Source organism: Limulus polyphemus, unplaced genomic scaffold (assembly GCF_000517525.1).
Source record: "Limulus polyphemus unplaced genomic scaffold, Limulus_polyphemus-2.1.2 Scaffold8143, whole genome shotgun sequence".
Lineage (NCBI taxonomy): Eukaryota > Metazoa > Arthropoda > Merostomata > Xiphosura > Limulidae > Limulus > Limulus polyphemus.
The window spans coordinates 8,260-23,751 of NW_013673753.1; the positions used below are offsets into that span (position 1 = coordinate 8,260).

The following is a 15,492-nucleotide window of genomic DNA, read 5'->3' on the forward strand; positions in this document are numbered from 1 at the left end:
TGATATTAAATTTCTGTTCTTGTTACATAAAAGAAAATCATGTTTTGTTAAAAATTTATTATCACGTATTTCAAGAGAGCAGGTGTCGCTCACTAGTTGTCGCTTGGAAATAGTGATTTGGTATTGGTGGAAACAAGCACGTGATGTACAGCAATTAACTATAGACTCGTTTGAATTGACACGAATAGTTTCGAGAGGAAAATGGCTGAGTGGGAAGTTGATTGCAGCTGATGATGTATTTTGTAAATTTCTATTGTTTTTTGTATTAATTTTGTAATTGAGACAGCGCAAAATAACGACTTAATTCAAATTACATAGTGATAATGACTTGGATTATCAGAACTATGTTATAAAGCAATAATTAATGTGTCAAAGTAATGTTTAGTTAAACATCTGTCGTCATAATCTGTCGGGTGTTTTATTTTTACTTTCAGTTTTAATTATTTTTAAATACGAGTTCAAGCGTGGGTATCCCCAATTGTTGAAAAAAACGAATAAGGACAACTTTTTCATTCATTCATTTTTTGAGATGATCTTTTTGGAAAGATAGATTTTTGATCATCTCTTTCTTATTTTGTTTGAGAATAAGTTGAATTTGAACACAGTTTACAAATACTCACCAGTGTAAATAGGGATATGATTTACAAAAGTTCAAATCTTAACTCTTAATTTAGACTTTAAAATACTTAAAAGTTCAGTTAATAAGGTTTCAGTTTGTGTAAGCCGTGGCTGTATTTTACTGAACGACTTTCAACCACTGTTAAAACTGGTTAAACTTAACATTCTGTATAGTATTTTTTTTTAAATTTAAGTTTAATGGATTGCTGGTTCTTTCTAACGTAAAATTAGGACGACGTTTTAGTTTCTATACTATTACTTACTAAGAGTGTTAATAGACCTTAACTAGGAATAATATTAATAGCATGAAAAAACAAGTAGTTCTGGTCACAATATTAAAAGCGGAAACTAGAGTTTTCCGTTTTCTTCATCTTTTATAATGTCGTGAATAATCATTAACTTGATTGAGTTAGTTTTTTGCAACCATTTCGTTGTGAGTGATAGTTGAAACGAGTTTTTAGTTCAACTGTTATCAACTTCAAGACATAATACTGCATAAGAACTGGACTCTTGCATTCATCAAACAGCTTCACAGATCCAAGTGTCCTGATAAATGAGTGATATTATGGATGAAATGTCTCTCAGTGTTTTTGCTGTACATACAGCAGAATATATCAAAGGTAGGTTAAATAGGCTTAAGTTTTTGTTTTTTTTGTAATTCCTATTTTCAAAATTAAATTTTAAATCCGGCATGCATGAGTTCATGTCTTTAACTTCCCAGATTGTAATGTATTACATTTTTGTGACCCACTCAGTCAAGTTTTAAAATAAATAAATTTTTAAGTAGAGTATTTGTCAACAGTCAAATCAAAACTGTGAGTTTTTGAGGCAAATGACATTAGCAATAACTGCTGAACACAAAGATTAAGTAAGCCTCTTCTGTAGTACTTATTTCAAGACTACATATATAACTTGCCTTTGAGTTATAAAATCTTTCCTCAAAACAATTTTGTTATATGAATACCTGAGGTAGTTATCATACCTTTTCTATTTAGAAATTGAATATATGAGTCATAATCAATTTTTAATTAATGGTGTTTCTTCTGAGGTTAAGCTAAATATCTATTGAAGTTATACTTAACATAATGAAGTATGTCTGGTTCTTATGACTAATAAACTGGTGGTAAAGGAAACTATATAGACTGTAGGCGTGTCTTAAGTTTTATGGGAATGTTCTATGTAAAATTGAATTTTTTATTAAAGAGCTTTAACTATTTAAAAAAAAGCCACAAGGTTACTAACAATATTAAAAAGTACTTCTTAAAACATAATTTAACAATTATATATAATCATATTTTTATAAAATAAAAATTTAAATATGCACTTATTCTTTTGTTTGTACTGCACTGGTTGTTGAATAAACTGACCATTAATTCATAGATGGTAATATACAACATAAGATATTTCCAGTGTTAGTTGACCTAAGATTGCATTCCTTTGAAATATAAATATCTTATTTTTTTCAATGAAATGTAATTTTTTGAATAGAACAGAAGCAAAATATATATATATACTTCAGGGATTGATTCAAAATAAAATGTGTTTTGAGGTCTTTTTTTTTTCTTTGAGTTAATCTGCATAATTATTGTGACACTATACCCATTGACCTCAACCTGTGGAAGTCCATAAGCATTCTAAAGGGGATTTATAAATATAAAAATTAAGTTTCTGTATTGTAATTAAAAAAAATAGAAATTATACTATGGTTAATTAAATGAAAATGTTTTATTTGAAAATTTTCATTAACTTACTTACTTATTTCATTTCAATGCTGCTCTTATACACTAGCATCATCATCATCTGTAGATAAGACCTAGATGTATGGGGTTCTATAGGATTGTCTTTGACTCTTGAAGGGTTTCATGAGGAAAGAAAGATGTTGAGAACTCTACTCTGCGGGGAACACATTTAATGCAAAAAAACAGATTGAAATGTTATTTGTATAAGAAATACCTATCTTATGGTTCTAAAGTAATTTTTTCTAGCTGTTATAAGACCAGACATTTTGTGAAAGTACTGCATTTATAATGATTTAACATTTACAGAAAAAAGAAAAGGCTTCATTTACTTTGTCTAATTGAACAAAAAGTTGGATATTTCAATGTAGGAAACATTGTCATTTTAGTTGAAACTATGTGTGGTTTTTGTTTGGTTATCTAACTCATTTATTCAAAGCAAAGCATGGGTAAAAGAAAGATTTCATAATTACAAATCAACACTGCTATGTTGCTTGATCCTGTGTTACTTATCACCTCCAGTTACATTGGCAGGTTGGAGACAGATATTTGTTTTATTACAAAAGCAAAAGGGCATTTAAAGTGTTGTTTATGAAATTAATCAAAATTTAGCTATTGTATTTAATTGATACAGCTAAATACTTTTAAGAAAGCAAAATAATGTGAATAAAGAAGAACATAGAAATGTTTTAATTTAAATATTTTAATGGTATTTAAATTTAATTACACACATATTTATACCTAGTTATTCCCACATATGTCTTTATTTGAACCCTCTCTCTCTAATTGCAGTATTTTAATACTAGTATTCAGTTGTAATAAATACACTTGAAATTTTTTTCAGACTTAAATTATGTAAATCTTTACTCCACTGTTTTTTACCATTTTACACTTAAAGGCTTCATGCAGTCAGCTATTCCAGAATAGTGAAAGACTGTTTTGGAAGACAAGATATATTTCCTTAGAATTTAGAAGGAACCATGTGATTAATAAAAGGAATAAAATGGATAAGTAAATCTGGAATTATTATTTCAGTATTCTCTCTAGAAATTTGTAAAATGCTTGACTATAGGTAGGTGGTGTGTGGGCTACCACAGAGCCCACGTGCTTGGTTGAGATCCATGTAATACCTCTGTATTAAAAATGTTTCAAGCAGGGTCTGTTGAGAACTCTGCAGATATTCTAATGAGCATGTCAAAGGAGGGTCTTGTAACTTTGAGGAACAAGAGCATATCTTGTACAGTTAGACTAAAAATGTTATATTAAAAGGAATGGGAGAATGGCTGGGTAGTACAAATTGCTAAAAGCTCAACAAGTTTAAAACGTCATATTATATATGTCTGAGTTTTCTCTTAACAAAGAAAGGTGTATGTATTCATACTGTAAAAATAATATTTTTGGGAGTTTTGTAATGAATGCTCATATTCTTAGTTAAACAGTTTTAATTACCAGAATGCATGTAAGTGTATTTAAACTACTCTAACATTTAGATAATATACTATGTGTTTAGAATATCATATTAATTTTACTGTTAAGAGGTGCAAGAAATGTTTTAAGATATATTGAGACAAACTCTGTTAAAGTTCTAGGTTTTATATTCATGTTTGTTTCAGGTTAATACATAAAATATTTATATACTCCTTTCAGAAAAAAATGTAACACTTGTGAAACTTTGAGCAACTGACTGATTTTTCTCATCATTAATACTTTAAATCTAGATTTTAGGTTTGCTAGAAACAATATGTACTGTTTTTATTTTTTCCAGATCGACTCTACTTTGCTACATTAAAGTCCACAGGAAAACCGAAGTCTACAACTTCAATTCATTACTTTTGTACAGAAGATGAGCTTACCTATGAAAGGTAAGTTTCTGTAATGTACTGAGGGGTTAGTGTGGCTAGGACTGAGGTGCACTTTATATATATATATATCACGGATAATGTGCACGAATAAAATAAAAAAATTAACAGAAAATACTTTTATTGTTTCTTGACTGTTTTTTTGTGTTGTTCTACATGTAAGTTTGTTGGTGTTTAAGCATATCATGTTTTTTATACTTGAATAAGGAAGCATATTATGCTAGTATAACATGCATGCAGAAGACAGACCAATGTTCTGTTGAAAAGTCTTGTATGTTATATGTTGGTAAAATTCTTCCATATGCTTATACCTTATTGTTTGCCTACATATTATTATTGTTCTTTTTGCATCATAAGAAGATGCATGATATTTTTAAAAAATGATGAAATTTTTGTCTTTGTTTACAAACTTAGCTGGCTGTTTTGGGTTCGGGTGTCATACAGAGCTGTATGATACACTGTTGTTAACTCAGAACAAGAAATTTACATATTTAGCTCAACTTACTGCATATTTCATATTGAAATGCAGTTAGAAAAGTGTTTCTATGTGTACTGAACTGAGTCGTTTTCAACTCCATTTCAGTCTCCAACAATTTTTTTAATCTCTTTGACAAACCATAATGATTTAATTATAGTAAATTTATTTGAGCTGGTGGGTGTATATTTGTAGTAAGGAAAATGTAGTGGTTGCATGAGATATTGCTTGATGAAAGTCCAAACCTTAGGGTAAGGGAAGTTATATTTATATATGATCATTAAATATACTAATATTTGATATTATTTAGTAATCACATAAATATTAGGGGTTTAAAGTCCTAAATGTACACAGTTATTTCTGAACAATGTATGTAACTCGTGGATTGATCCTGAAGACATAAAGACAGACAGCAGGACTAGATTATTTCCCTGGTGTATGGGGTCCAAACTCATCATCTGAAGAAACACAGTCTTAAGGTTTATCATATAAGTTAGTAACCTGTTCTTGTGGTTGAGTTTATATTAGTTATGTGTGTATTTCTCTATATTAACATATGTACATTTATATACCAACCAAAACAAATAGACCACATTGAGAAGGCACAATTTCAGTATGTGTAAAAATGTCTTTCTAATATGAATTCAAAGATCTTTTATTTTTATTAGATTTAACAAAAATAATATGCAAATTCCAGTTTTCTTGACATTTGAAAACTTAAAACATTATAGTTTTTAAATATTTTCTCATAATAAGATGCAGTGTTCACCTTGTCTTTTATAATAAAAAAAAAAACATTCTAAGTGGAAAACTGTATTAAAATTGGGTGGGTTTAACCATTCAGTTATCTGGCTAAAGCATTAGTTTGTCCATATTTGATTGTTTGATCATTTAATTTATTACAATCTTTTAAGAATTTTTGGTAATTTATAGACTTAGATTTATTTTCTGATTTTTTTCAGTGTTTTCAAATTACATCATGAACAATGTTTTTGAATATAGTTTAAAATTATTATATTGTTTTCTTATTTTTTGTATTCATGTAATTATCTTAACTAACTTATTTAAACAGTAACATACAAGTGGCATATCATGGTACCAGCACAATTATTTTGTTTCTTTTGGTGTCAGTAAATACTGGAGGCTATAGGTTGCCCTTCAAACAACTTTCTGCAGTGAATCTTCCATATTTCTTAAAAAGCAAAATTTTAAAAAATTTAAAATGTTGCAATTCATTATCAAAATCCAGACTTTTGGGGAATTTTTAAATTTAAAAACAGTTTATAAATTCAGATTATATCTGTGTATGTGTTTATCTTACTGAAACCATTATCTGTAACTAAAGACGTGAAGAGCTCTTGTAGTGTGTTTAAAACTATATAAAACCAAGAAAACACTTCAGATTATTTTACAACTTAGGAGATAACAAGTAGTTTTAAACCTAATCTAATGTACTTTTTTAATTACAATTTTAAAGATTCAGTACAATGCAAGTATTGTACGTATGATTATATAATTCATTGTGATAAACAGTTAAACTTAAATTGGCTATTTTTTGACCACTATAAGTATGATTATATAATTTATTGTGATAAACAGTTAAACTTAGATTGGCTATTTTTTTACCACAGTTAGTACGATTATATAATTTATTGTGATAAACAGTTAAACTTAAATAACAATCATGTAGGCCTTTTTTTTCTGAAAAAAAAAAGAAATTGACTACCTGTCAGCCATGTTGAATGGTCATTATTAAGAATCTAGTAGATGTTTACTTGATATCATTGGTTTGAGGAACACTGTTTTTAATTAATGCTTTTTTAAAATCCTGACTAGCTAATGTAGCTAGACTCATTTGAAGGATTTATAACCTTTCTTCATCAGCTACCCCAAGGTTAGACTTCTACATTTACAGTTATAACTTTTAAACTCAACCTATTAGACTTATATTTTGTAATAAATTGTGTATATTTACTTGATTGTTTCCATGTGATATTGCTGCATCATTGCATGCAAATGAGCATGCAACAATCCTCCACCAATAGAAGTGCAACACAGCTTTCTAGTGCATCTAACTCTTTCTGTACTGATTGTTCAGTCATCACTTCTCAATTTGGAACTTGTGTGTAAAGATGTTTCCTTTTTTTCCACTTGTTAGATTTTTAATATTGGTGTTAATTATGGAAGTATCTACAAAAAAAATTCCATTGTTGTGGAAAGATTAACTTTAGATTTTAGTTTCAAATTTGCTGCACCTGCAGATTTTTTGGCCTTTTATTTCCACAATATGAAATTGTAAGTCATGTTACTTCACTTTGTCTGGTGTGGGACAATAAGACATTGTTCATGCTGGACAAACAACTACAATGGTGTCGAGTTCCCCTTTGTCTGTTGAGGAAGTGACAGGTATTGTGCAACTGGAGATAAATTCTTTCATGTGGGCATGACCTTATTCTAAACTTGATACAGATATAACTCCTCCTATGAATCCCATTTGTAATGCTGATGATTTTCAAAATATCTTACCACCACCTACCTTTGCCAACTCTTCTACCACTACTGTCTTAGACCTATCTAGGCCTTCTTCATCTTTTCTGGACATGGTTTCTCAGGTATGCTACCTTCTCTCTTTCTCTTGTTTTGTATGATTTTTCTCCTTCATTTTTCATTTGTCCCCTGTTTCTGACAGGTATGTTTTTCCTCCCTCTCCAGGTATTTAATTCCATACTGAACTATTTGTTTCACAACTTCACTCTGGTGCTGGCATGCTTTGTCCTCCTTGCCTGGATGAAAACTATGCCTATTCTCAGGCCCAATTATCATGCCTTCATCTTGCCCTCCCTACCCTGTTGCAATATGTTTCCTCCATTCAGCTTTTCCTCCAAAGCAATTCACTGTTCCGCTGAGGGTTTTTTGGCAAATAATAGTTCCCTTATGTTCTCTACATTGGTGCATTCTTCTTCCTCAGCTTTGTCCCTTCTGACTCGGTTGCTCTATTTCTGGGATTTGTTTGGGAGGGATGCCCTTCTTCCTCAGGTACGTTTGCACCCCACCCCCTATCTCTGGGTCATTCATCTGGCTCCTTTCCTCTGCCAAGGTGTTTTTGGTGGAGGACCTGATTCTTTGTAGTCATGGGTTGAGGTTGCGCACCAATATGTTTCCTTGTCTCCTAAGTTCTTTCTTTTCCCATTACAGTCTTCTGTTTTTCTGCATCCTATCCTTTCCCTGTCCCTCCCACCCATTACTCTGCTCCTATCCTTTCTCATTCTATTTTGCCATCCTCCCTCATGGTGTATCACTGAAAGTGGTATATTTTTTGTCATTCTTTTTCCACTCTTTGTCCTTCTGTTCCTCATCTGCGAGATCTTCACTTGGCTCTCCAACCAGGGTTTGTAGTTCTGTACTACTGCTGGTTACCAGGTGGCACTTTCTACTGTTTTCCTATTTCTGTTGGATTTTTTCTGTTCTTACTATACTCTGCCATTCCTTTCATTCCTCTTTCATCCTTCTAGTCTTTACAATTAGGACCTTAATGTTGTTTTCCATGCCCCAACCCTTTGAACCTATGGCTTCCTGTTCTTTGTACCATATTTCCCTTAAAACCTATTTCTTCGTACATATTATTCATGTTGAAAAATGGATAATAAGGTAGTAATGAGACTATGAATGCTATGACAGGATCTTTTTATTTTCAACGTTTCGACTCCTGAAGAAGACTTGTAGTTGAAACATTGACATAGCAACAAGATATTTGAATATTCAAAAAAATACAAGTACAATTATTGATCAAATCAGGGATGATATCATGTTACACAATAAACACCAGTCACTGTATGTGTCAAATACTACTTAAATGTCTTATCAACCCAATAGATGGTGCTACAATACATTAATGATGTTTTTCACCTAAGGTAAGAGATTTTTTAAAATTTAATCAAAACATTTATAAGCATTTTTTAAGAAAAGTTAGACCTTTGTGTATTTGCTCTTCACCATAAAATTATTTGCCATTGCCATCACAATAAATAGCATGTTCAGACATTTGATCATATAGGAATATTTATTTGAAAACCAGTTTTTTTGTTGTTGCAGGGTTCACTAAATAAGGCTTTATCAAGAAGCAGATTTGAAAATAACATACATAAGTATAAATTATAATCAAGATCAAGTTACAGGATATGGTCAAATGTACACAAAAGATGATGTTTGTGTAAAATACTAGAAAAAGGATATGTATTATTCGTACATATATTATTACTAAAATACACATTTTTAGAAAACATGTTCATAAAACATTTATTTAGATTTCATTTTCAGAAGACAAATTAAGTAGAATTTATCATCATATGACAGGCATTCAGCTAATACTTTTAATATGAAGATGGTTTTGCATTATTAGCCTAATATATGTATTTGGGACTAACCTAAATTTCATAAACTGGCCTAACCTAATGAGATATTATTGGGATTATGACCCAAAATATCATTAACAGCATGGGTATCCACTTGATGAAACAATGCATTCTATCTAGTATTTATAAATAGAAATGTAAGAAGGGTTATTTCATTAGCTATGCTCATTGGCTGGTTGATTTTTAGTTTCATTCTAAGTATGTAGCTTGGATACTGAAGTAGAAATGAGACTAAGAATGATATAACAGGGTCTTTATTCTCTCAACGTTTCAACTACAAGGAAAACTAATGGTCAAAACATTGATAGAATAAAGATCCTGTTATAGCATTTTTAGTTTCATTGCTACATTAGTATCCATTTGTCAATATGAATAATACTCCTATGTATCTTGCTCTCACCAGAAGTTAATATTAAGTACAGCTACATTATAATAAAATCTGAAATTATAAGAAAAGGAGATTAAAATGCTTGAAGGAGAAAAAAAGAATGGTCAGTGTTTTAGTCACATGGCTTTCCTAAGGTCATTGACCACATAGCATTTTTTTCTATGGTTTGTAATTAGTAACAGTTTGGTAATAAAAAGGTTTCCAGTTCACAACTGTTTGTTGTGTAATTGTTTTATAGTTAATTTACAGGTTTCTTTTTGTATTTTAATCATTTTAATTTGTTCTTTCAGTTTCTATTCTGATTTTGGACCTCTTAATTTGGGTATGCTTTATCGTTATTGTTGCAAGTTGAACAAAAAATTAAAGGTATGCCTTATTAAATAATTAATGCTAATTTAGTTGTAATTAGTAATAATAGTTCTTTTTAATAATGTATTAGATTCCTTAAGAATATAGATTAATGAAAAAAATGTCTCAGTTGCTGATAATTATGTCATTCCCCCCCATTTTCAAAAGTTTTTATTATCCTGAGCAGTTTTTTCCTCTTGAGCAGAGCTTCACTCTGTTGATTATATTGGTTCTGCACCCACTGGCCAAAATATTCAAATAGACTGGTCTTATACAAAGTAGGTATTTACATGTTAGAGAACGAAAACACCATGGGGGCAATAAATATGAACGGTAAATTGTATGAGCTCCAGTTTTCCCTATAATCCAAATGAGTTGTTATTCTTGGGGCTCAAATGGTGAGTGTGTCAATTTCAAGAATGGTAAAGTTGACTGGATTGGCAAAGGTCACTGTTTTCAAAATCTATGCTGTTTTAATTTCTTTTCAGACACATTGTGTTATTATATTAATAAAAAAACATTGTGCCAAAAAATGTAATTTTTTTTTCTATTTGTTTTATCAAATGAAAAACTTTGCACTTTGTCTAATAATTAGCAAAATGTGGTTATATGAGAGAGAGAGCTGTCAAACAGAGATAGGAGGAAGTACTAATGATTGTTTGGGTTAACAGATACCTGTCTGTGCCTGAATTGATGGATAATAGGCCAGGAATCTCCATTTCTACTGGAACAATGTACAAAATAAATTTACTTTGGTAAACAACCTGTTTCTGCTAACAATCGAAATAAGTGTTTCTTAAATAGGAAAACGTGCATAACAACCTCTGTGCAGGGTAGTTGAATGTCCAACATATTTGGGACATACTCTAAACCTTACAGAAGTCTTGAGGACTGGGGGTGGGGGAGAGGCTGTAACTGAACCAGGGATTCAAATTCGATGACGAGGAACCCACTTTGAGACTAATAATGGCTGGAGACGGCTTGAATGGGTAATGAAGAAAAACTTTAATATAAGTTTTTCTTCATTACCCATTCAAGCCGTCTCCAGCCATTATGAACCAGGGATTGTTTTTATTCAAGATTCTGATGGATATACAGTTGTGTACTTCCATATTGTGGTTTCTCAACAGTGATGGAAAAACAATTCTCAAAGAATGTAATGCTGGCATCATAGATATTGTTTTCTTTCTTGTTCAGAAAGAATTAAAATGAACTCTATATATTTTATAATTGCCACACTAGCAATAAACTGAATTTTAAAGTAGAGGATGGATAACTTACGAATGTTCCTGTCTGTAAAATCTTTGGGTACCAACCAAATCGTTTGGCTCATATTATAAATGTGTACACAACTACTTTGTTACCCTGCCTCTGTAAGTGCCTAAAAGTAACTTAGTAGAGATATATATATAACAAAATATTCCAATTTGTATAGCCAGTCCTTTTCATTTGACACGTGTGGTTGCATGTGGAACTGTAGGCACATGCACAAACCTAATAACATGTGGTAATTGTTACATACTTGAAAGGCTGTAATCAGTCACATGTCACATTCCACTTTTAACTACTCCTGGGGAAAGTGGAAAATTATCATTTAATAAAATGTGTTAAAGAGCATAGTAATAGATTTGTCATTTGTTGTGGTCATTTGGAGATGCGTGAACTAAACAGAGATGGCAGTTAAAGGCGTGGCAGTTATGGAAAATTATCGAGTACAAAACTAGAAGACCATACTTGATGATTATGATGGGGATCTTATGCTAAAGCAAAAAAGAAATTAAAACAAATATTTTTAACATTGTTGAGTTATGTAGTTTTTTCTTTTTTAGACACAATTCATAACTTTGTTAATATAATGCAAATATTCATAATATTAAAGTGTAAATGTTTTTTATTTTGTTTTTCTATTTAAATGTCCTAATGTATCACTCGAAGCACTCATGATTTGCACAGGAAAAATTCATTTGTATTTATATAATACTGAAAATTAAAAACTATTCATAAATAAATGTTTTACAGGAAGGTCTCGAGATAAGCATTGCATATCAATGTGTTCAAAATTGATTGGAAGTTGTGGATTAATGTATGAGGTTTGAATGCATAACCAGTGTATGTTAAAACAGATAGTGTGTTATGACAACATATTTTCATTTCATGATTGTTTAAAATGCACCTATAAATAATTATCTCGTTATAACTTTTTCATAAAACTGATATTTTTGCTTCTGTTGTACCTTATACTATAATGCTAACAATATGAAAGTGTAAGTACTTAGTCAGTGAAATTTTAATTTTATGTAACTCCTTTAGTGTATCTGATGTTTCTTATGATTATATTGTTTATATAGTCTTATTCTTTGACAAAAAAGAAGATTATTCATTATACATCGTGTGACAGTAAGATGCGTGTCAATGCTGCTTTCCTCATAGGATCATATGCAGTAAGTGTTCATTACTTATTCATAAGTATATGCAATCCATTGTTTGTTATCTCATCTTTGCAAATGCCCAGAATACATATCTTTTTATTTTTAATAGGCTTAATAATACTGATAACATCACGTCAAACTGCAGGTTTGTATTTTTCATTTGTATTATGCTGACTATTTTGTGACTAAATTAATACTTAACTTTACATGTATAAAGTTCCTTATGTAATGTTGTAGATAAAGTTCAAAAGTTGATGTATTTCTATGTGTTTTTATTTTGCCATATGTACTGGAACATTAATGCAAAATGTTTTCTAAAAGATTTTTATTATTGTTATTTTTTTATGCATTTTCTGAACTGAATACAACAAATAAATATTGACTTGTGAATTTTTGTTATAAATGTATCCTGGCCCAGAATGGCCAAGTGGGTAGGGCACTCAACTCGCAATATGCTGGTCCGGGTTCGAATTCCTGTCCCACCAAATATGCTCGCCCTTTCAGCCGTGGGGGCACTATAATGTGATGGTCAATCCTACTGTTCGTTGGTAAAAGAGTAGCCCAAGACTTGGTGGTGGGTGGTGATGACTAGCTGCCTTCCCTCTAGTTAATTAGGGACGGCTAGCACAGATAGCCCTCGTGTAGCTTTGCACGAAATTCAAAACAAACAAACAATAAATGCAACCAGAAAAAAGTACCCACAAGTTAAATTTTAATTTATTTCCGTTGTTTAACTTATCTTATCTGCACTACTAGTAAATATTGGTATTGGTTGATTAATCATTGGCTATTGGTATTACCCAAGAAAATCTTAATTGGTTTACCTTTAGTTATAGTATGTCTGTGTGAAAGCCACAGGAATATTCTTCTGTGAGGAAACATCACGTAAAGATATTTAAGATTAGTAATTACATTAAGATTGAAGTTTTGTGGTTTAGATTACACAAAAGCTTTTTAATTTGTGTGTGTTTGTAAAATTAGTCTGACTCAGCCCATGTAAGAGCCTATTATTTATTGAAAGCAAAGATAATTTTTAAAAAGAAATTGAGCTTGACCAAAAATATAGTGGGAAATTATTGTCTCTATCATTGTAGGCCTAGGATACAAATGCAAGTCGTGTTTCTATCGGTCAATGCTTTTACTGTTTGTTGGTGTTTTATGCTGTTTCCATGACTACACAAGTACTTCAGTAGATAAAGATAAATAACAAATATAAATAATTAATGAAAATAAAACAATTTAGAACTCGTTGGATATATTAAATGGAACTTTCTGATATATTTTTAAAAATCTAGTTTTCTTTCTTTCATAGTTTCTAATACTTTCATTGTGTGTAAGAGCTTGTGTGTACAGATGAGGAAATGAGTATAATGTTACTAGGACAATGTTTACCAAACAATTATAGGTTTACTGAAAAAAATAACTTTGATATACTTACATGGTTTTAGACACACACACACACACACATTTGCAAACAAATAAAATCTAATGAAAGGAAGTATTTGTTATTGTTTTTTAAAATAGTTTGGCAATAAAGTTTCCAAATATTTAAAACCTAAAATATTACACAAATGCTAAAACAAATTATATAATTTTTTCAAGAACAAATTAGACATTATGTCAAAAGTGTGTATCAAATTTCATGCAATTATGTTAAGCATTTTAAGTGTGGAAACAAAGCATATTGTTTTTTTTTTCAGGAGGGAGGGGCTAACAGAAGAAGTGTGCCCGATAAATAGTAAAACATATGAAGTAGAAATTAAAAAAGTCAAAGTATATACAATGAAGTTTTGTTATTAAAACATTTCTATTTTCCATGCAGTAAAGGCTCCTTGAATATTTTTATATTATTATTTGCCAAATTTTATGGAACACTCGTGCTGTATAATGGCACTTTTCTAATGCACCGAGTTGCTGCTATCTTTATCTATACTAAGGATTCTAACTTTTATTTTCACACGATGCTGTGGTTGAAAGCTGCACATGAGTATTGAGCATCAGACAGCCTGTGGTAATTAAAATATAATTGATACATCAAAAGGTGGACATACTATAGGTGTCATGATTTTTAATAATGTATTTCTCTTATTCAGATATACCATAAATATCTTACTAATAATTTTGTTGTTGTTGCTCAGTAATAGTATGAATAGTAATGACTTTTTTTTTCCACCAGTTATACTTAAAATACAGTCTTTCACCTATTTTGAATGTAAGCAAGTAACATTTTGGGGCAGTAACATTCATGAATTTGATGTAAGGATTCAGTTCAATTGAACTTTTCTGTATGTAGTTTGCCCTATCTAACTATCTTGGCTTAAACAAAAAGGAACATATTGTTAAAGCATTCCCAATTCATGTTTAGCTGCAGCAAGAAAAAATAAGTATGAAAATGTAGAACATAAGAGGAAAAAAAGTGTAAAAAATATATATTAGTTTATGTATTTCAGGAAATGTTTTGAAATTAATTTCTCAGTTTATTTATTGACTAAATAGCATGATGCACACACATGTACATCATTCTGATAAAACCTCTGAAGCACATCAGAATGAAATGAATCCAGAAGGAAGTGAAAATGTGAGTCAAAGAAATTATGACACTCGGGTTTAGTCCAGGCTTGGATCCATGGTATATTAGTTGCAGGAAAAAAAAGTGAAACTACTTTATTATTGGTTCTATAAATCTGAAATTTATTTTTAATATATTATTATTGGGTGTGATACATCAATATTTCTTCACTTGACATTGATTACAAGTTAAAAGAGATTATTATCAATTCTGAGATTTATTTTTAATATATTATTATTGGGTGTGATACATCAACATTTCTTCACTTGACATTGATTACAAGTTAAAAGAGATTATTATCAATTAATCTCTGTCGCACTTGGAACATTGTGTACAGTTTTTGTCTTATGTCTAAAAATGGATATTGACCTATTTGAAAGGGTTCACAGTGTAGGACTACTTGGATGATTCTAAGAATGGATATTGACCTATTTGAAAGGGTTCACAGTGTAGGACTACTTGGATGATTCTAAGAATGGATAATGACCTATTTGAAAGGGTTCACAGTGTAGGGCTACTTGGATGATTCTAAGAATGGATATTGACCTATTTGAAAGGGTTCACAGTGTAGGGCTACTTGGATGATTCTAAGAATGGATATTGACCTATTTGAAAGGGTTCACAGTGTAGGGCTACTTGGATGATTCTAAGAATGGAT

At 30.6% G+C, this 15,492-nt stretch overlaps 1 protein-coding gene across 1 annotated transcript in view; it reads left to right on the forward strand.

Annotated features, from left to right (window-relative positions):
* The first annotated feature begins 215 nt into the window (after positions 1–215).
* The window catches only part of LOC106475144 (dual specificity protein phosphatase CDC14A-like), a 20,219-nt gene continuing 4,942 nt past the window's right edge, over positions 216–15,492 (forward strand). Inside the window, exons 1-4 of the mRNA XM_022379340.1 lie at positions 216–1,238; positions 4,120–4,216; positions 9,779–9,854; positions 12,185–12,277. Coding sequence (XP_022235048.1) covers positions 1,172–1,238; positions 4,120–4,216; positions 9,779–9,854; positions 12,185–12,277 — 333 coding nt within the window. The 5' untranslated portion in view covers positions 216–1,171. The remainder of the gene's footprint in view (positions 1,239–4,119; positions 4,217–9,778; positions 9,855–12,184; positions 12,278–15,492) is intronic.